General features: G+C 48.0%; 1 protein-coding gene across 2 annotated transcripts in view; it reads right to left on the bottom strand.

Moving 5' to 3' along the window:
• Positions 1 to 23,024, bottom strand: part of LOC134344596 (uncharacterized) — a 159,271-nt gene that overhangs the window by 73,712 nt on the left and 62,535 nt on the right. For both annotated transcript variants that reach the window (XR_010017467.1, XM_063044680.1), the window contains exons 13-19: positions 16,856 to 16,988; positions 14,822 to 14,875; positions 8,851 to 8,970; positions 5,435 to 5,687; positions 2,507 to 2,640; positions 1,641 to 1,838; positions 517 to 668 (exon numbers count right to left, since the gene is read on the bottom strand). Coding sequence is in view for 1 of the 2 variants with exons in the window: in XM_063044680.1 (XP_062900750.1) it covers positions 517 to 668; positions 1,641 to 1,838; positions 2,507 to 2,640; positions 5,435 to 5,687; positions 8,851 to 8,970; positions 14,822 to 14,875; positions 16,856 to 16,988 (1,044 nt within the window). In the remaining variant the exon portion in view is untranslated. The remainder of the gene's footprint in view (positions 1 to 516; positions 669 to 1,640; positions 1,839 to 2,506; positions 2,641 to 5,434; positions 5,688 to 8,850; positions 8,971 to 14,821; positions 14,876 to 16,855; positions 16,989 to 23,024) is intronic.

The raw sequence follows: 23,024 nt of genomic DNA, 5'->3' as shown, positions 1-23,024 counted from the left end.
CTGCCTCAATAACTCTCGCCCATGCCCACCTCCCACAGCTCCAATACCCCTTGCCCATGCCCACCTCCCACATTCTGCCTGTCCCAATACTCCTCGCTCATGCCCACCTCCCACGTTCTCCCTGCCCCAATAACCCTCACCCATTCCCACCTCCTGCATCCTACCTGCCTCAATAACTCTCGCCCATGCCCACCTCCCACAGCTCCAATACCCCTTGCCCATTCCCACCTCCCACATTCTGCCTGTCCCAATACTCCTCGCTCATGCCCACCTCCCACATTCTGCCTGTCCAAATATCCCTTGCCCATGCCCACCTCCCATATTCTGCCTGTCCCAATACCCCTTGCCCATGCCCACCTCCCACATTCTGCCTGTCCCAATACCTTGCTCACGCCCACCTCCCACATTCTGCCTGTCCCAATACCCGTTGCCCATGCCCACCTCCCACATTCTGCCTGTCCCAATAACCCTCGCCCATGACCACCTCCCACGCTGTCCCACAGCCCCTGCCCTTACCTGAATTGCTCGTTCCAGACCATCTGAAGAGGGGTGAGCAGCGGTCGGCTCAGCTCCTCATTGAAGTCGACGGCTCCACAAGCAGGGGACGAGAAGGTCCCGTTACGACTGCACGTTGCCTTGTAGGTTGGGTAGGGAAGACCACTGGGAGGCTGTAGAGAGCAAGCAGAGAGAGTCCAATGGATGGGATGCTCCGGACTCACCCAGAGCAGGGGCTCGAATCGCACCATCACACACAGCAGTGTCATTCAGCCAGCTGGCCCGTCGACTTTGCTCAAACCCATTCTCCAGTCATCCCTCTGTAACCTTTGATCCCTGACAAACCAGGACCCTGGCAAACCCTGTGTTAGGGATTAGTGTGGGGACTGATACAGGACTGTGGGGAGAGAGTGGGATTAGTGTGAGGACTGATACAGGACTGTGGGGAGAGAGTGGGACAGTGGGATTAGTGTGGGGACTAATACAGGACTGTGTGGAGAGAGTGGGACAGTGGGATTAGTGTGGGGATTGATACAGGACTGTGGGGAGAGAGTGGGACAGTGGGATTAGTGTGGGGACTGATACAGGACTGTGGGGAGAGAGTGGGACAGTGGGATTAGTGTGGGGACTGATACCGGACTGTGGAGAGAGAGTAGGACAGTGGGATTAGTGTGGGGACTGATACAGAACTGTGGGGAGAGAGTGGGACAGTGGAATTAGTGTGTGACTGACACAGGACTGCGGGGAGAGAGTGGGACAGTGGGATTAGTGTGGGGACTGATACAGGACTGTGGGGAGAGAGTGGGACAGTGGGATTAGTGTGGGGACTGATACAGGACTGTGGGGAGAGAGTGGGACAGTGGGATTAGTGTGGGGACTGATACAGGACTGTGGGGAGAGAGTGGGACAGTGGGATTAGTTTGGGACTGACACAGGACTGTGGGGAGCGGGGCAGAGAGAGTATTTGAGCTTTGTGACGGGGCTACGGGAATTAGTCTCGGAATGAATCGGGTCTATAAGGGTAACCACCACTGATATGATAGACCAGAAGATCTGCTGTCCACTGGACACAAGAGGCCGATGGTGTACGTCGATCAGGAATCCGGACTACAGCTCAGAACACAACAGAAGCACAGCCCACTGACCCGTGAGCCCCAGCGCAGGACGGTGTCCGAACAGGTCTTCAACGCCACCTTCTTCCCAAAGCTCAGCTGTGTCTTGATTTCTGCAAATGAGCCCTCGATGTTCCGGCTGCAATCCTCGGCTGCCTGCTGGAATATCTCTCGGACGCGGAACAGACAGTGTCGTACTGCCTCGCGCACCTTTGCCTGGAGGGAGACACTCTGTGGAGAGACGGCACACACCCACAGTGAAACAGAGTCGGGGGTCGGGGAAGGCGAAGGGCGTACAATACAGCAGCCTCACCTTCGATTCCAGCACCCTCCTCCTCACAGGGCTGCACGAGATGCTGCAGTTGTTGGAAAGCCAGCGTAGTGGTTAGTGTAACACCATTACACCGGTGACCCAGGTTCAATTCCCACCACTGCCTGTAAGGAGTTTGTACATTCTCCCCGTGACCACATGGGCTCCAGTTCCCTCCCACAGGCCACGGGTCAGGGTCAGGGTCAGGGTCAGAATCAGAGTCAGGGCTGGAACTGTGGTAACACTCGTTGGGTGTCCCCAACACATCCTCCTACTGTGTTGGTTGTTGACACAGACATGGCTTTGATGTACATGTGATAAAATAAAGCTAACTTTTAAAATCTTTTTCCAATACACACAAAATGCTGGAGGAAGACAGCAGATCAGGCAGCTTCTTTGGAAAGGAGTAAAGTCTATGTTTCGGGCCGAACCCATGTTCATGCCATCATGGAGACTCTCTAGATGGAATATGAGGTGTTACGAGTCTGGCCTCATCGTGGCAGTGGACCGACATGTTGGTGTGGGTCCTCTCGCTGTCCACTGCCCTTCCACGCTCCTGCTGCCGTGACCAACCCCCACCCCCACGTACCTGGGCTCTGCGATTCGTCAGGTAGTTGACGACGTGACTGACAAAGGTGGCCAACTTGCGGATGACCACCTCAGCGCCCAGCGCTCGTCTGGCCAGCGTGATCCGATGGACGAATCTCTGCACAGCGGGAATCTCTGCGGGGAAACCAAGGAGAGGAGACTGGCATCAGTGTTCCCAAACCAGTGTACGGAGGTTTCACAAACAAGAGGAAGTCTGCCGATGCGGCAAATCAAAGCACCACAAGCAAAATGCTGGAGGAACTCAGCAGGCCAGGCACAAATCTTTGGAATGTGGGCGGAAACGCATGCAATTACGAGGAGAACGTACAAACTCTTACGGACACTGGAGAGAATCGAACCCTGATCGGTAATCAATGACACTGTAAATCGATTATCCTAACTACTGTCCTGGACTCGAAGGCCTGAGCTACAGGGAGCCGTTAGGCAGGTGAGGACTTATTCCTACAAACATAGGGTGTTGAAAAGGTGTCCTTATCACGAGATATGAAATCATGGGGGCCACAGATAGGGTGAATGCAAAGTCTACCCGGCTGTCTGTCTATTGACTGATTGACTGATTGATTTATTGATTGATTGATTGCCCCAGCACTGCACAGGATGTTCCAGCACACTGAGCCACGTTGCCCAGCAACCAACCAATTTTAACCCAGGCCTAACCACAAGACGTTTTACAATGACCAATTAATCTCCCGAAGGTAGCGCGACTCTATTACAGCTCGGGGCATCTGGGTTCAGATTTCAATTCCAGCGTCCTCTGTAAGGAGTCTCTGTACGCCCTCCCAGTGGAACACGCAGGTTTCCTCAGCTACTCTGCTTTCCTCCCACCGTCCAAAGACGTACTGGTCATTGTAAATTGTCCCGAGATTAGGATAGGGTTAAATCGGTGTTGTCGGGGGTTGCTGGGGTGGGGTGGTGGGCTCGAGGGCTTGAAAGGCCTACTCCGTGCTGTATCGTTAAGTAAATAGCTGGTGGGTCTTTGGAGCGCGGGAGAACACCAGAGCACCCACGCGGTCGCGGGAGGGAATGTACAAACTCGGTTACAGAGGGCGCGGGAACTGAACTCTGATGCCCCCAGTTGCAACGGCATGATGCTGTTTTTCTTCAGGTTTTGGGGTTTAAGGTGAGAGGAGAGAGGTTTAAAACAGATCTGAGAGGGAACTTCTCTGCTCAGAGGGTGATGTGTATATGGGACGATCTGGTCAGAGGAAGTGGGTGGGGTGAAGCTGGGATAAAAACACTTAAAAGACATTTACCTGGGGTTGGTGTGATGTGGGTCAAACAGGGGCAAATGAAATGGGATTCACTCAGGTAGGCTGATCCCATCAGAAGAATGAGATGGGGGGGGGTGGAATTTAATTGAAATCTATCAAATATTGAATGGCTTAGAACAGGACTCACTCAACCTACAGGACATGCTCTCTAATCCAGGCAGCACCCTGGGGTAAATCTGCTCTGCACCCTCTCTAAAGCTTGCACGTCCTTCCTATATGAGGGGACTAGAGCTGAACACAATGATCCAAGCTCCTTCTGGAGGCTGAGACTAGGGGTCCTCTTCAGCACATGGTCAAGGCTCCCGTAGTTAGAGAGGACGCAGGGAATATGAAGGTACTGACTTCATCCCCTCTGTACCCGTCTCTGCATCTTTCGCTTTCCTAGTGACACACACAAACAGCTGGGAGAACCTTGCAGGTCAGGGGAATAAACAGCCGACGTTTCAGGCCGAGGCCCCTCACTAGGACTGGAAAGGAAAGGGGAAGATGCCAGAATAAGGTGGGGGAGAGGGAAAGCGGGGGGGGGGGTGAAGCAAGAAGGTGGAAGGTGATTGGTGGAAAGGGTAAAGGGCTAAAGAAGAAGCAATCCTATAGGATAGGAGAGTGGACCATGCGAGGAAGGGAAGGAAGAGCAGAGCCAGAATGGGGAATAGAGAAAGACAGCAGGTGCAGGGGAGAGAAATTACCAGAAGTCTGAGAAATTGATGTTCATGCCCTCAGGCTGGAGACAATGTGAAAAATCAAGAAATTTCCCTCTAATATTTCAAGAAATTACCTAGGGTGATCTGTATTAAAGGAGAGAATGACTTTTTTGACGAAGAATTTTGGTCTGAAACGTTGACTGTTTATTCCCCTCCATAGATGCTGCCTGACCTGCAGAGTTCCTCCAGTATTCCGTGTGGGTTGCTCAACATTCCGGGCACCTTTGGAATCTCTTCCGGTTTTATCTGCTTTCACTGGCAAAATGGATCCCACCACAATTTCCGATGGTTTATGTTACCCCAGAAATCAAGGGATCCTTTTTATTCCCTCGTGGAACAGCCAGGGAACTTCAACATCGATCTGAAGAAGCAAAGGGGCCTTGGTTTAAGCGGCCACCTAAACTAACCCCATCCCAATCTGAGAGTCAAAACATCCAGAGACGCTGGAAATCCAAAACAGAAGCTGAAAAAGCTGGAAACACTCAGCAGTGGGTTTCCACAGTAATGTAGCGGTTAGCCTGAGCTCAAGGAGTCAGAGTTCAGAGTTCAATACCGCGCTGCCCGTAAGGAGTTTGTACGTTTTCCCGGTGACCGCGTGGGTTTCCTTCCAGTGCTCTAGTTTCCTCCCACAGTCCAAGGGCGTACGGGTAGTAGGTTACCTGGTTACCGTAAATTGCCCTGTGTAAATAAATGGAGATTGCTGGGCGGCCTGGTTCGTTAGGCCGGAAGGGCCTGTTCTCTCAATGAAATGTTAAAAATAAATTAGAAAGTCTGTGAGAAGAGAAGCAGTTTACATTTCAGGTCTGGCAGATCTGGGTCTCGAACCTGGAGGATTATCTCTGGTCCTTGTCCCGATTGGATATTTTCTGATTTTATTTCCCACCTCCACCCCCTGTCCAAGCCTCAGTGAGGGTGACAGACTCAGGAAGGTCTAACCTGTGTCCTCGATGTTGTGAAAGACCCTTGGGGGACCATCACGCTGAAGCTTGTCCCTCAGCTTCAGGTACTCGGTGGAGCTGACCGTGAACACGGGCAGTTGTGTGTCCATGGGAGGGTCTGGGCCCGGTCCGTCTGCCATCGAGCGATACACCTCACATACATCCTCCTCCTCCTCTTCCTCTGTCTCATCGCTTTCCTCCTGATCCTCATCAGAATCTGTATCTTCATTTATGACTTGGCACTTCAGATCCTAAACACACCAAAACAGACATCACAACCTGGGGGGAACGCAGAGTCAGGTGGCCAACACGCACCGATGGCGGACAGACACTGAGAAGAGGACAGAGGAGCCAATCTAACACCCAATAGAGGAGTCTTCTGCTGAGGAAAGCATCCTCCACCACTCCCTACAGCAATGAGGTAAATAAAGTTGAAAGACTACAGAGAAAATTTACAAGGATGTTGCAGTGACTGGAGGACCTGAGGTATAAAGAAAGATTGAATAGGTTAGGACTTTATTCCTTGGAACGTAGAAGATTCAGGGCAGATTTGATAGAGGTATACAAAATTATGAGGGGTATAGATAGGGTAAATGCAGGCAGGCTTTTTCTACTGAAGTTGGATGAGGCTACAACTGGAGGTCATGGGTTAAGGGTGAAAGGTGAGAAGTTTAAAGGAGACCCAAGGAGAAACTTCACTCAGAAAGATCATGACAGTGTGCAACGTGCTGCCAGTGCAAGTGGTGAATGCATGCTGGACTTCAACATTTAAATGAAGTGTGGATAGGTACTTGGATTGTAGGGATATGGAGGGCTATGGTCCGGGTACAAATCACTGCGGCTAGGCAGTTTAAATGGTTCAGCATGGACTAAATGGGCCGAAGGGCCTGTTTCTGTGCCATACTTTTCTATGGCTTAAAATTTACTGAGGTGCAGTGAAAATCTTGCTAGATCAAGTCATTTGCAGTGTATTGGCATGTGACAATAATAAACCAATTTCATCTAAGGCCGTGTAATTGCTGCACGGAGTGACAAACAAGAGAAAATCTGCAGATGCAGGAAATCCGAGCAACACACACAAAATGCTGGAGGAACTCAGCAGGCCAGGCAGCATCTGTGGAAAAAAGTACAGTTGACGTTTTGGACCAAAACCCCTGCCAAAGGGTTTCAGCCCGAAACGTCGACTGTACTCTTTTCCTAGATACTGCCTGGCCTGCTGAGTTCCTCCAGCATTTTGGGTGTGTTGTTTGGTAGTGAAGTGGGTTACGATAACATCAGACAACAAAGATTTTGCTTCCTGAATACTTTATCTTATACAATATCTTATGGATTTTGGGCTGCCGACCATGAAAATCACCATGAAATTTCCTGATCACGCAACATTCATTTGAAATCACCTATATTTGTTATTTCAATTCATAATTCATTCAAATGCTGCCCACAATCTAAGCTGGAAAGTTTTCTATCTTGTGTGGGCATGCTTAGGCAGGGCAGGTTTTAGAAAGGCTATAAATTTCCGTGACAGATTTCGATATGTGGCACTGTCAGGGACAAGCATGGTGAAATGTTTCACCAGGACACTGAGGTCATGGAGAAACAGTATCAGGGCAACTGGAATCCAGCAATGTTGGCTGATTATTGTTGGACATTTAAGCGAGAAACCTCAGACACTGACTACAAATGAAAATCATCAACAAAAAAACATTTTTAGCTTAGTTGAACTATTGCAAAGTATCAGCACCGATATGCAATTAAATGCATTATATTTGATAAAGGCTAATTTTTTGTTTCTCCGAATTCCTACATGATACACGTAGTCTGAAATTATATTTGTGTTCAGCTTCAAGTGTCCTATCATAAACAAAAAAATTCTGAGGAAGCAACATTTTTGAAAGAATTTGTTGTTGAGTGTTGTCAGATTATTATTGGAGCTGGTACACTCCTTCCATCACTGACTGTGAACTGAGGCTCATGCCGAATATCCCCTCTTCCCCTGACAAGATCCTAATCCTATTTCTTCAAAGGAACTTATAAAAATATTCTTCATTCTTCTACAGTCTGGCTGAAAATCTCTTCAATAGACAGCTCAAAACAGAGGGTGCAGGTTCTTCAACACGTCCACTGGTTTGTTCTCCATTCTGACGGTACAACATTCCACAGTGCAGGATCTACTCAGCACCATACCCATGATATTTCTGCACTTTCCTCTGATTAGCACTACTCCCCCCACAGTGTGACACCGTCTCAGTACCGCCCCTCCCACAGTGTGACCCTCACTCGGTACCACCCCTCTCACAGTGTGACCCTCCCTCGGTACCACCCCTCCCACAGTGTGACCCTCCCTCGGTACCGCCCCTCCCACAGTGTGACCCTCACTCGGTACCGCCCCTCCCACAGTGTGACTCTCCCTCGGTACCACCCCTCCCACAGTGTGACCCTCCCTCGGTACCACCCCTCCCACAGTGTGACCCTCCCTCGGTACCACCCCTCCCACAGTGTGACCCTCCCTCAGTACCACCCCTCCCACAGTGTGACCCTCCCTCAGTACCGCCCCTCCCACAGTGTGACCCTCCCTCAGTATCACCCCTCCCACAGTGTGACCTCCTGTACCGCCCCTCCCACAGTGTGACCCTCCCTCTGTACCACCCCTCCCACAGTGTGACCCTCCCTCAGTACCACCCTCCACAGTGTGCTTCTCCCTCAGTACCACCCCTCCCACAGTGTGACCCTCTTTCAGTACCGCCCCTCCCACAGTGTGACCCTCCCACAGTGTGACTCTCCCTCAGTACCACCCTCCACAGTGTGCTTCTCCCTCAGTACCACCCCTCCCACAGTGTGACCCTTCCTCACTACCATCCCTCCCACAGTGTGACCCTCCCTCGGTACCACCCCTCCCACAGTGTGACCCTCCCTCGGTACCACCCCCTCCCACAGTGTGACCCTTCCTCGGTACCGCCCCTCCCACAGTGTGACCCTCCCTCGGTACCGCTCCTCCCACAGTGTGACCCTCCCTCGGTACCACCCCTCCCACAGTGTGACCCTCCCTCGGTACCACCCCTCCCACAGTGTGACCCTCCCTCGGTACCACTCCTCCCACAGTGTGATTCTCCCTTAGAGCAACTCAGACTCCCCACCACTTTGTGATATTTACCGGGAGAGTTGAATACCCTGTCACAACCGGGGTCTCGTCACTAAGACAGTGAGCTGTTTGCTGTTTACCCGTGCTGTTGAACGATATTTTATTAAATTATTTATAGCAATATTCTGTTTGACTGCTGTGTGTGATAGATGTTTTGTGGGTGCACCATGGTCTAGAGGAGAGTTGTTTCATTTGGTTGTACATACAGATAGTCTTGAGCTTATTCCAACCCTGACTTTTGTCCCTTAGCTCAGCTCCTCAACCTTGGCACTCACCTGCAGTCCTCGCTTGAAATTGAGGCAAATCTTTTGCTTGCAGAAGTAGTTTCGGGCCCTGATGGCATTCAAGGAGAGTTCCCTCTGCTTCACGCCCTCCTCATGGCGGAGATGAGTCAACTGTGAGCAAAAGAGAAAAATGTCGGACTAAAACTCCTCACTTCAGGATCACAGCACCCCGCTAACTAAAACTGACGGAAAGAGTAAAGCATCGCAGCTCAAAGCGTCAACTATCCATTTCTCCTTTGTGATGCTGTTTGACCTGCTGAGTTCCTCCAGCTACTGGCTTTAAAAGACCTCTTCATTGTGGGAGCAAAGAAAAGATCTGAAAAACTTACTGCTGACTCCACCCACCCTATCAGTCTCCTATTCACCAAATTGCCATCGGGGAGACACCACAAATCCATCACTACCAGGACTACACTTCATCTGTGAAGCTTCATTCCTGTCACTCTCCAGCTTCTCAACAAAACCACAACTGTCCCTGCACAACATCCATTAAACGGTCTTCACTGCTCTCTGTGTACTGTTGATAATTATTGAGTCTGTCCACATGTTCACGTTTATTTAAGTTCGGTTATTGATGTTTGAGCTTGTCACTGTTCTGCTGATTGTTGATTGCTCATGGCTGTTTGCACTATTGTGTTGTCTGTTCTGGTACTGTCCTGTGTTTTATGCTTGGCACTGAACCACGATGAATTCTGGTCTGTTTCACAGACTGGCAATAATGTGGTTCTGATTAAAGACTCAGCGTCATTGAAAAGTACAGTGCAGAAACAGGCCCTTCAGCCCATCTAGTCCATGCTAAACCATTTAAACTGCCTACTCCCATCTACTTGCAATGACCACAGCCTTCCGTACCCCTACCATCCACGTACCTATCGAAACTTCACTTGAATGTTGAAATCGAGCTTACATGCACCAATGTGCTGGCAGCTCATTCCACACTCTCACCACCCTCTGAGTGAAGCAGCTTCCCCCTCATGTTCCCCTTAAACTTCTCACCTTTCACCCTTAACCCATGACCTCCGGTTGTATTCCCACCCAACCTCGGCAGAAAAAGCCTGCTTGCATTTACCCCAACTATACCCCTCGTAATCCTGATTCTGATCTTTTGTCTTGCCAGATTCCTCCAGCTCCCCTGCACCCTCACCACCAACAGAGAGAGCAGAGCGGGTCTCCGCTGAGCTCCTTCTAAGAAAGATTTGCGATATGGACTTGACTGACATTCACTGGAAAATGGCACCACTGAAGATCCTGGGATTGTGTTAACTTGAGGAAGTGTTGGTGAGCTGGTACTTTCAGGCTGGACGGAAGGATGCTGATAGTATTTCCCCGAAGCTGGTGTTGGGCTACTGAGCCCTGTGCTAGAGACAGCACGGCGGCCAAGCGGTTAGTGCAACGCCTCACAGTGACAGGGTTCAATTCCCTCCCACCGCTGCCTGGATGGAGTTTGCATGTTTTCCCCATGACCCCGTGATTTCCTCCAGCTGCTCCGGTTTTCCTCCCACATTAAGGTACCACATAGGAGATTGGTGGGTAAAATCAGAGCTCATGGCATTGGGGGGAGAATATTGACATGGATAGAAAACTGGTTGGCAGATAGAAAGCAAAGGGTAGCAGTGAATGGGTGTTTCTTGGAATGGCAGATGGTGACTAGTGGGGTGCCACAGGGCTCGGTATTGGGACCACAGCTGTTTACGATTTACGTCAATGATTTAGAGGAAGGCATTGTGAATAACATCAGCAAGTTTGCTGATGATACTAAGCTGGGTGGCAGTGTGACATGTGATGAGGATGTTAGGAGAATTCAAGGTGACTTGGATAGGCTGGGTGAGTGGGCAGAAACTTGGCAGATGGCGTTTAATGTGAATAAGTGTGAGGTTATTCACTTTGGGAGCAAGAACAGGAAGGCAGATTATTATCTGAACGGTGTGGAGTTAGGTAAGGGAGAAATACAAAGAGATCTAGGAGTACATGTTCATCAGTCTCTGAAGGTGAATGAGCAAGTACAGCAGGCAGTGAAGAAGGCTAATGGAATGTTGGCCTTTATTACAAAGGGAATTGAGTACAAGAGCAAGGAAATCCTTTTGCATTTGTACAGGGCCCTGGTGAGACCACACCTGGAGTATTGTGTGCAGTTTTGGTCTCCAGGGTTAAGGAAGGACATCCTGGCTGTGGAGGAGGTGCAGCGTAGGTTCACTAGGTTAATTCCTGGGATGTCCGGACTGTCTTACGCAGAGGTTAGAAAGACTGGGCTTGTACACACTGGAATTAAGGAGATTGAGGGGTGATCTGATTGAGACATATAAGATTATTAAGGGATTGGACAAGATAGAGGCAGGAAATATGTTCCAGATGCTGGGAGAGTCCAGTACCAGAGGGCATGGTTTAAGAATAAGGGGTAGGTCATTTAGGACAGAGTTGAGGAGGAACTTCTTCTCCCAGAAAGTTGTGGAGGTGTGGAACGCACTGCCTCAGAAGGCAGTGGAGGCCAATTCTCTGGATGCTTTCAAGAAGGAGCTAGATAGGTATCTTATGGATAGGGGAATCAAGGGTTATGGGGACAAGGCAGGAACCGGATATTGATAGTAGATGATCAGCCATGATCTCAGAATGGCGGTGCAGGCTCGAAGGGCCGAATAGTCTACTTCTGCACCTATTGTCATTCCAAACACGTAAAAAACACAGGAGTAGAATTGGGCCATTTGGCCCATTGCCGTTCAAAAATGGCTGATTTCCTTTCCCTCTGGGTGACTTGGAGGCTGAGAAGTCATCTTGTAGTATATTAAGATCACAATGGGCATAGAGGGGGTAAGCAATTTTTTCCCCCCCAGCATTAAGAATCAAAAACTACAGGGATAGATTTCGGGTCAGAGGTGAAAAGTTTAAGAGGGTAAAGAACAAGTTGGTAAGTTGGTTTATTATTGTCACACGTACCAAGGTACAGTGAAAAACTTCTCTTGCACACAGTTCATACAGATCAGATCATTACACGGAGCATTGAGGTAGAACGAGGTAAAACAATAACAGAATGCAGAACAGAGTGTTAGTTACAGAGAAAATGCAGTGCAGGCAGACAAGAAGGTCAAGAGTCATAATGAGGTAGATTGAGAGGTCAAGAGTTCATCTTACTGAACGAACAGACTGTTCAATAATTTCATAACAGCGGGGTAGAAGCTGTCCCTTGAGCTTGGTGGTACAGTATATGCTTTCAGGCTTTTGTGTCTTCTGCCTGATGAGAGGGGGAGAAGAGAGAATGTTTGACGTAGGGGGGGGTCTTTGGTTATGCTGGCTGCTTTATTGATGCAGTGAGAAGTTTAGGCAAGAGTCCATGAAGGGGAGGCTGGTTCCTCTGATTTGCTGGACTGTGCCCACAACTCTCTGCAGGTACTTACATTCACAGGCAGAGCATCTGCCATATCAAGATGCAGATAAGATGCATTCTGTGGTGAATTGATAAAAATTGGTGATGGGCAAAGGGGACATGCAGAAATTCTTTAGCATCTGGAGGAAGGAGAGGTGTTGACGAGCTTCCTTGCCTGTTTACTGGCAACGTTTAAGAACATAAGAAATAGGAGCAGGAGGAGGCCATCCGGCCCATCTAGCCTGCCCCGCCATTCAATAAGATCATGGCTGATCTGTCCGTAAACTCAGCTCCATCTACCTGCCTTTTCCCCATAACCCTTAATTCCCCTACTATGTTAAAATCTATCTAACTGTATCTTAAATATATTTAGTGAAGAAGTCTCAACTGCTTCCCCGGGCAGAGAATTCCACAGATTCACCACTCTCTGGGGAAAAACAATTTCTCCTCATCTCCATCCTAAATCTTCTCCCCTGAATCCCGAGGCAATGTCCCCTAGTTCTAGTCTCACCTACCAATGGAAACAACTTTCCTACTTCTATCTTATCTATCTCTTTCAAAATTTTGTATGTTTCTATAAGATCCCCTCTCATTCTTCTGAACTCCAGAGAGTATAGTCCCAGGCGACTCAATCTCTCCTCATAGGTTAACCCCTTCATCTCTGGAATCAACCTGGTGAACCTCCTCTGCACTGCCTCCAAAGCCAGTATATCCTTCCTCAAGTACAGAGACCAGAACTACACACAGTACTCCAGGCGCGGCCTCACCAGTACCCTGTATAGTTGCAGCATGACCTCCCTGCTCTTGAATTCAATCCCTCTGGCAATGAAGGCCAACATTCTGTTTGCCTTCTTAATAACCTGTTGTACCTGCGGGCCAATTTTCTGCAATTCATACACAAGCACTCCCAAGTCCCTCTGCACAACAGCATGCTGCAATCTTTCACCATTAAATAATAATCTACTCTTCTATTATTCCTTCCAAAGTGCATGATCTCGCATTTACCAACGTTGTATTCCATCTGCCAGACCTTGGCCCGCTCACTTAACCTATCTATATCCCTCTGCAGACTCTCCACATCCTCTGTACAATTTGCTTTTCCACTCAGTTTAGTGTCATCAACAAATTTTGCTACGCTACGCTCAGTCCCCTCTTCCAAATCATCAATGTGAATGGTAAACAGCTGCGGGCCCAGCACCGACCCCTGCGACACCCCACTCACTACTGACTGCCAACCGGAGAAACACCCATTTATACCAAATCTCTGCCTTCTATTGGTTAACCAATCCACTATCCACGCCAATACACTTCCTCCGACTCCATGCATCTGTATCTTATTTATAAGTCTCTTGTGCGGCACCTTATCAAACGCCTTCTGGAAATCTAAGTATACAACATCCACCTGTTCCCCTCTATCCACTGCACTCATTATGTCCTCAAAGAACTCCAGTAAGTTTGTCAAACAGGACCTGCCCTTTCTGAATCCATGCTGCGTCTGTCTAATAGAACCACTCCTTTCTAAATGTTTCGCTATTTCTTCCTTAATGACAGCTTCAAGCATTTTCCCGACCACAGATGTTAAGCTAACTGGCCTATAGTGGCCCGTCTTTTGCCCACATCCTTTTTTAAAAAACGGCATAACATTTGCTGTCTTCCAATCCGCCGGGACCTGCCCAGAGTCTAGAGAGTTTTGATAAATGATTACCAACACGTCTACTATAACCTCCGCCAATTCCTTCAGCACCCTGGGATGCATCCCATCAGGACCAGGGGACTTATCTACCTTCAGGCTCTAGTTTGCTCATCACTATCTCTTTAGTGACAGTGATTTTATTGAGGTCTCCACCTCCCATTTCGTCCATAACATCCTTCTTTGATATATTAGACATGTCCTCCACCGTGAAGACCGTGTTTTTACATAGGAGATGGCAGATGTGTGGAATGAGGAAATGATAAAGGCAGGCACATTATGCGGGCAGGTATATGGATAACCAGAGCTCAGAGGGGTAGTTTTAATTTTATTCGGAGATACAGCAAGGTAATTGACTTTTCTGGCCCAACGAGCCCACACCGGCCAATTGTACCCTGTGGCTAATTAACTTACTGATGTGTACATCCTTGGCTGGTGGGAGGAAACCCACACGGTCATGGGAAGAACCTACAAACTCCTCATAGACAGTAGGGGGATAGGAGCTGGGTCGCAGGCACCGTACTAGCGTTTGGCTAGCTGTTACGATACCGTGCCATGTCACCAAGTGCAAGAATGCATTTGGTAAAATAAATGCCAGCATTGCATTTGCCATCTTTACCACAGACTCAACCTGTAAATTAACCTTCTGGGAGTCTTGCACGAGGACTCCGAAGTCCCTCTGCACCTCTGATGTTTGAATTTTCTGACAGCTGGGAAGGCCAAGTCATTGGGTATTTTTAAAGTGGAGGTTGATAGGTTCTTGATTCGTTAGGGCGTGAAAGGTTACGGGAGAAGGCAGGAGAATGGGGTTAATAATAAATCAGCCATGATGGAATGGTGAACGAGGTGGACCTGATGGGACGAATGGCTTGATTCTGCTCCTATGTCTTATGGACAATGACAGAAACACTCACGTCCACTTCCAGCTGTTTGATAGCCAGTTCCAGCTGTTTGGCCCGTTTTCCATTCTAGAGAAGAAAGAAGAAAAAAATCATTGCAGGAATTCCTCTAGATAATAAATGGTCCTCAAGAAAGCACGAGAGTTTGACAGCTTAAGCCAACTACCCACTACCCTAGTCATTGTAGAATCTTTGTGATTTCTATGCCTTGGACGAGGAAGTGGAAGGGCGGGTTGGTAGGTTTGCAGATGACGCAGAGGTCGGTGGAGTTGTGGATAGTGTAGAATGTTGTTCTAGGTTACAATGGGACATTGACAGGATGCAGAGTTGGGCTGCGAAGTGGCAGATGGAGTTCAATCTGAAAAGTGTGAAGTGGTTCACTTTGGAAGGTCAAATTTGAAGACAGAGTACAGGGTTAAAGGCAGGATTCTTGGCAGTGTGCAGGAACAGAGAAATCTTGGTTTCCACAGCCATAGATTCCTCAAAGTTGCAGCGCAAGTTGATAGGATGGTTAAGAAAGTATACGGTGTGTTGGCTTTCATTGGTCGGGGGGGGAGATGACTGAATTCAAGAGCCACAAGGTAATGTTGCATCTCTATGAAACTCTGATTAGACCACACTTGGGAGTATTGTGTTCAGTTCTGGTCACCTCATTTGTAGGAAGGATGTGGAAGCTTTAGAGAGGGTGCAGAGGAGATTTACCAGGAGGTTGCCAGGATTACAGAGCATGTCTTATGAAGACAGGTTGAGTGAGTTGGGGCTTTTCTCTTTGGAGCAAAGGAAGATGAGAGGTGACTTGATAGATGTATACAAGATGATAACAAGCATAGATTGAGTGAACAGCCAGAGACTTTTCCCCAGGGTGGAAATAGCTAATACAAAGGGGCATAATTTTAAGGTGATTGGAGGGAAGTGTAGGGGGATGTCAGAGGTAGATTTTTTTTATATATACACAGAGTGATGAGTATGTGAAAAGCCCTGCCAGAGGAGGTGGTAGAGGCAGATACATTAGGGGCATTTAAGATAGGTACATGAATAACAGAGAGATAGAAGGTTATGTAGAAGGGTAGGGTTAGATTGATCTCAGGTTAGGTTAAAAGGCTGGCATAACATTGTGGGCCGAAGGGCCTGTACTGTGCTGTACTGTTTTAGGTATGTATGTAGGGGTGTACAAGGTGTCCAGGGAGGGGTAGCACCTCTGGTGAAGGGGCTTGTCGCATCTTTTCTGGGGCAGCTCACTCACCTTTGGTCCTCACCGGACACTCAGCTCTCACCTGCGGCTCCAAGTAGCTGTTTGCTTGCGACAGCGGTCACACCCCGGTACACCGCTTCGACAGGTGGGCGAAGCCAGGTGAGGATAACCGGCAGCTTTGCACCCCGGTGACCCCGGGATATTCCCGTCCAGGAATGCGGTCAGCTCTGGGCGGACTGGGCAGATGAGATCTACAGTGAGATCCAACCGCCAGGAAGGCGGCCCTGCAACGCTCCGTGGGGAGCGAAGGGCACAACGGGGTACAGAGGATGTGCTGGTCATCCACTATAACTGAGGAAGATCCCTGCTTGTGACGCTTGTTCATACAGCTGGACCCAGCCTTCTGAGAGCAAGAGAGTGGAAATGTTCCAGCACCACGGCTTTTCCACTTGAAACACTCTCCCACACAGGTTTCATGCCGTCGTTGGACAACCAACATGGTCCTAGGTTCTATGTACAGTGCTGCGAGGAAGTTTGTGAATCCTGTACAATCTTCTCTATTTCTGCATAAATATGACCTCAAGTATGATCAAATCTTCATGCAAATCCTAAAACTAGATAAAGAGAGCCCAATTAAATAAATAACACAAAAATATCATTTATGTTTGTATTATCTATGTGATTGGGTTCTCTTTATCTAGTTTTAGGATGTGTGAAGATCTGATCCCATTTTAGGTCGTATTTATGCAGAAATAGAGAACGTTCGAAAGCGTACACAAAGTTTCTGGCACCACTGCAAGTGCTGATTCAAGGGCACACCCTGGGCATGGAAAGCCGTTTCTGAGAGTATAGATTACCTCGCTGCTGGATTGTGCGCATTCCAGCTCCAATCTCCAGGCCTTTTGGTTCGCTTGCTGCTGGTCAATTCGATCCCTCAACTCGGCAATCTCAGCTTCCAGGGAGCTGCAGGCGTCAGTCATAGACAGAGCTCTGGCAAAGGAGAAAGCACGTCAACCCACAGCAATCCACCGTCTGCATACCCTGCTGCTGTTGCTTTGTGGGTTGTTGTGTGGAGAGTACCCTGACAAGCTGCATCACTGCTCATCACAAAAACTGCACTGCAGTGGAAAAGGCAGCTCCACACTGAGTAGCTGACACTGCCCAACGCGTCACCGGCACCAGCACCAACCTACCTGCCGTCAAGGGTATATATATATCAGGGCCATCTCCCTGATGGGAGTGGGACCAACACTGCATGAGCAGGGTGGGTGGGATCCTTCATGATGTTACTGGCCCTTTTCCACCATCTTTCTATATATATAGTAACATCATGAAGGATCCCACCCACCCTGCTCATGCAGTGTTGGTCCCACTCCCATCAGGGAGAAGGCTGCGTAAGTTTCTTTCCCCAAGCAGTAAGGCTGATCAACACCCAACGCACATCAATGTCGCTGGTGAACGCAGCAGGCCAGATAGCATCTCTAGGAAGAGGTTCAGTTGACATTTCGGGCCGAGACCCTTCGTCAGGACTAACTGAAGGAAGAGCTAGTAAGAGATTTGGAAGTGGGAGGGGGAGGGGAGATCCAAAATGATAGGAGAAGACAGGAGGGGGAGGGATGGAGCCGAGAGCTGGACAGGTGATTGGCAAAAGGGATATGAGAGGATCATGGGACAGGAGGCCCAGGGAGAAGGAAAAGGGGGCGGGGGGGGGAACTCAGAGGATGGGCAAGGGGTATATTCAGAGGGACAGAGGGAGAAAAAGGAGAGAGAGAAAAAAGAATGTATGTATATAAATAAATAACGGATGGGGTACGAGGGGGAGGTGGGGCATTAGCGGAAGTTAGAGAAGTCATTGTTCATGCCATCAGCACCTGATCAACACCTCCACCCACTAACCCACCCCACCACACCCTCAACCACCACTACTTTATCAGAGTCACCTTGCGTACAGACAGACACTCCTGTGGCCAGTGTCACTTTATGGACATACAATCTGTGTATACAAGCTATCTTGTGTGTTTACATTTACTGTTGTTTATTATTTTTTATCTTCTGTGGGTTTTTGTGCTGCATAGGATCAGGAGTAACTCCTTTACAGTGTATTCTGGACATGACATTAAACAGTCTTAATTGTTGAGTTCTGTGTTGTTCTGCTGAGCATGGTATAGATGCTGGAATGTGTGGTGACACTTGCGGGCTGCTCCCAGCACATCCTTGGGTTGTTAAGGCAAATGATAGATTTCACTTTGTTGATGATAAATAAATCTGAGTCAGGATCTGAATCTGAATGTGCTACTCCTTCACCTCACCGTTGCCTGCAGCCTGAACTACACCACGGAGTCAGACTGCACAGAAACACATCCACAGGCCCAACCAGATGCTTGGAGTGCTGTCGCAGGAAAGCAGCATCCATCATCAGGGACCCCCACTACCCGGGCCATGCTCTTTTCTCGCTGCCACCATCGGGGGGAAGGTACAGGAGCCTCAGGACTCTCACCACCAGGTTCAGGAACCCCTCAACCATCAGGCTCTTGAACCAGAGGGGATACTGAGCTGTTCCCACAACCTATGGACTCACTTTTGTCTCTTCATCTTATCTTTTTGATATTTATTGCTTAATTTTCCTTCATTTTTCATTTGTACAGTTTGTTGTCATTTGCACATCGGTTGTTTGTCCTTCTTGTTGTCTGTGGTCTTTCATTGTTTCTATTGTGTTTCTCTGTATTTACTGTGAATGCCCGCAAGGAAATTAATCTCAGGGTTGTATATGGTGACATACATACAGTACTTTGATAATAAATTTACTTTGAATTTTCTCCATCCAAGCTGGTCCCATTGGCCACATTTGACGCATATCTCTCTAAACCATTCCAACCCATGTACCTGTCCAAGAGCCTTTTGAATGTTAATGTCCCTCCCTCAACCGCTTCCTCTGGCATCTCTAGGTACCACCCTCTGGGTGAGACGGTGGACCCTCATGATCTTATTAATTCTCTCATGTTAAACTCTGACCTATAGTTTTTGATTCTGGTTTAAGGTGGCACTGGTGAACTATAGTGACGACTTGCTGGTAGCAAACGCAGCCACTAACTGCTTCATTAATCACGCTTTTCCTCGAAAAAGACTCTGCAATCAATAGCCTGTAACTTTTCTTTTGGAGTTGAGCTTTTGAACTGCCTGTGATTTCTACAGTGCCTCACAGGTGCAGGATGGTTGGGTTGTAGCGTGTACAGCTGGGGCCTGGCCTGGGCATGAGAGTGGGAAACAGGACAATGTTTGGCTGCTGGAGTGGACTAGGAAGCTATTTGAAGCAGTGGAACCGGGGGGGGGGGGGGGCACAGTCCAGGCAGTGGGGCCTGAGCCCAAAAGTGAGGAACATTGGAAAGGATTGGTATAGGCCAAATAGAGGTGGCAGAGCCTGGGCCTGGGAGCATATCAAAGTGGAAGGGCCTGGGCTCGGGAGTGAGGAACGACCCACCGTTTGGCCGATTTAGGTGCCGGGCCAGACTGAACAGGTCAGGGTGTTGGGGTGGGAGGGGAGGGGAGGGAGGAAAGATGCTCAGCTCACTGCTTGGTGGGGTTTACTTGTCTCTGCGTTATACTGAGGTTGTGGCCTGCGACTAACGGGCTCCTGCACCAGCCATGACCGTGGGCTCACTTTTGTGACTGTGGCTTGTTTACGTTTACTGTTTGCATGATTTGGTTTTTTGTTCTGCACAGCTGGGTGTTTGACAGTCTTCTCATAAATGGGTTCTAGTGTGTTTCTTTGCTTTGCGGTGCCCTTAAGGAGACAGATCTCAAGGTTATATATAAGATACACACTTCGATAATAAATGTACTTTGAACTTCGATCACCCTAACGATGCCCCTCTTGATTGTATGCAACTTTATAAAATCACTCCTCCTCATTTTCCACCACTCCAGTGAATGAATTCCTGGCCTGCTCTAACTCTATCGGTAACTTAGAACTCTACTTCTGGCAACGTCCTGGTAAATTTCCTCTGCACTTTTCCCAGCTTTCTTGCCGCAGCATCAAATTTAAAGCAGATTTATTATCGGAGTACGTACACATCACCATATAGCATGTTGAGATTCATTTTCTAGCAGGCATATACAGAAAATAAATACAATTTATGAAAAACTATACAGTACAGAAACAAAGACTTGACAACCAACCAATGTGCAGAGACAAACAAGACCATACGTTATAGGAGCAGAATTAGGCCATTCAGCCCATCAAGCTTGCTCTGCCTTTCCATCATGGCTGATCCATTTCCCTCTCAATCCCATTCTCCTGTATTCTCCCCGTAACCTTTGATGCTCTGACTAATCAAGAACCTACCAACCTCCAGTTTAAATATACCCACAGCCGTCCATGGCAATAAATTCCACAGATTCACCACCCTCTGGCTAAAGACAGCCTGCTCCACCATTTCATCATTGCTGATCCAATTTTCCTCTCAGCTCCAACCTCCTTCCCTGTATCCCTTCATGCCCTCTATTAACCTCTGCCTTAAATATAAATAAAGACTTAGCCTTCACAGCAGCCTGTGGCAAAGAATTCCACAAATTCACCACTCTCTGGCTAAAGAAATTTCTCCTCATCTGTTCTAAAAGGACACCCCTCTATTCTGAGGCTGTGTCCTCTGGTCTTAAGACTACCCCACCACTGGAAACATCCTCTCCACATCCACTCTATCAAGGCCTCGATGGGCCAAATGCTCTCATTCTACTGCTATATCTTACGTTTTTTTGGTCTAAATGCTTTTCTGCTGCTTTTCACTGTCTGGCACAGACGCGGCTCTGATCAAGTTCAAGTTTATTATCATTCAATAGGTACATTTAATGTCAGAGAAGTGTATACAATATACATCCTGAAATTCTTTTCCTTGGCAAACCCTGAACATGAATACAGCCGAACGAAACAGTGTTAGTCCAGGTGTGAGGTGCAGAACACAGTACACACAGTCGGACCCTGTGCAGGCAGTCACTAAATAAGCTTAGCACAAATCCCTGGGTGGCGTGGCCTGAAGGTTGATTTTCCAAATCTACCTGCATGTTGAAGTCCCCCATAACTATTGTAACTATTGGCATGCATTTTCTATCATCTGTTGGAATTTGTAGGTCACATCCTAACCACTGTTTGGGGGGGGGTCTGTACACAACTCCCATCAGGATTTTTTTATTCTTGCATTTCCTTAGCTCTATCCACAATGATTCAGTGCCTTCCGACCCTATGTCACCTTTTTCTAATGACATGATTTCATTTTTTACCAACACCTTCAGTCCTGTATTCACCCTTTTCAATTTTGTCTACCTTTTACATTGCAACTCCGTAAGACTGCAAGACATAGAAGCAGAATTAGGCCATTCAGCCCATCAAGTCCATTCTGCCATTTCATCATCCTTTCTGAGATATGGGGCCCAAAATTGTTGACAATACTCCAAGTGCGGCCAGACTAGTGTCTTATAACGCTTCAGCATTATCTCCTGTTTTTATATTCTATTCCTCTTGAAATAAATGCCAACATTTCATTTGCCTTCATTACCTCAGACTCAACCTGTGAATTAAACTTCCGGGAGTCTTGCACGAGGATTCCTAATTGTCTTTTCCCCCATTTAGATAATAGTCTGCACTACAGTTCCTTTTACCAAAGTACATCATCATACAGTTCCCAACACTGTATTCCACCTGCCCATTCTTCCAATTTGTGTAAGTCTTGCTGCAATCACATTGCTTCCTCAGCACCACCCCTCCACCCATCTTTGTATCATCCATAAACTTTGCCACAAAGCCATCAATTCCATTATCTAAATCTTTCACAAACAATGTGAAAAGTAGCGATCCCAAGACTGACCCCTGAGGAACACCACTAGTCACTAGCAGCCTTTTATTCTCTCATCTCCCTATGACTGTCAGTCATTCCGCTATCCATGCCATCTTTCCTGTAATGCCATAGCATTTTATCTTGTTAAGCAGCCTCATGTGTGGTGCCTTATCAAACGCCTTTTGAAAAACCAAGGAAATGACACATTCTGCCTTTCCTTTGTCCCCCCTGCTTGTTACTTCCTCAAAAACTTCTAAAAGAGTGGTTTTGTAGACGGGTCATATTCTTTATTGAAGGTCGGTCACCAGTGGTGTGCCTCAGGGATCTGTTCTGGGACCATGATTTTTATAAATGATCTGGATGAGGAAGTGGAGGGATGGGTTAGTAAGTTTGCTGATGACACAAAGGTTGGGGGTGTTGTGGATAGTGTGGAGGGTTGTCAGAGGTTACAGCGGGACATTGATAGGATGCAAAACTGGGCTGAGAAGTGGCAGATGGAATTCAACCCAGATAAATGTGAGGTGGTTCATTTTGGTAGGTCAAATACGATGGCAAAATAAAGTATTAATGGTAAGACTCCTGGCAGTGTGGAGGATCAGAGGGATCTTGGGGTCCAAGTCCATAGGACGCTCAAAGCAGCTGCACAGGGTGACTCTGTGGTTAAGAAGGCATACGGTGTATTGGCCTTCATCAATCGTAGGATTGAGTTTAGGAGCCGAGAGGTAATGTTGCAGCTATATAGGACCCTGGTCAGACCCCACTTGGAGTACTGTGCTCAGTTCTAGTTGCCTCACTACAGGAAGGATGTTGAAGCCATAGAAAGGGTGCAGAGGAGATTTACAAGGATGTTTCCTGGATTGGGGAGCATGCCTTATGAGAACAGGTTGAGTGAACCTGGCCTTTTCTCCTTGGAGTAACGGATGATGAGAGGTGATCTGATAGAGGTGTACATAACAATGAGAGGCATTGATTATGTGGATAGTCAGAGGGTTTTTCCCAGGGCTGAAATGGCTAGCACAAGAGGGCACAGTTTTAAGGTACTTGGAAGTAGGTACAGAGGAGATGTCAGGGGTAAGTTTTTTTTTTACACAGAGAGTGGTGAGTGCGTGGAATGGGCTGCCGGCAACGGTGGTGGAGGTGGATACGATAGGGTCTTTTAAGAGACTTTTGGATAGGTACATGGAGCTTAGAAAAATAG

Source organism: Mobula hypostoma, chromosome 3 (assembly GCF_963921235.1).
Source record: "Mobula hypostoma chromosome 3, sMobHyp1.1, whole genome shotgun sequence".
Lineage (NCBI taxonomy): Eukaryota > Metazoa > Chordata > Chondrichthyes > Myliobatiformes > Myliobatidae > Mobula > Mobula hypostoma.
The sequence above is the reverse complement of the archived record's forward strand: the minus strand, read 5'-3'. Positions and strand labels throughout refer to the sequence as shown.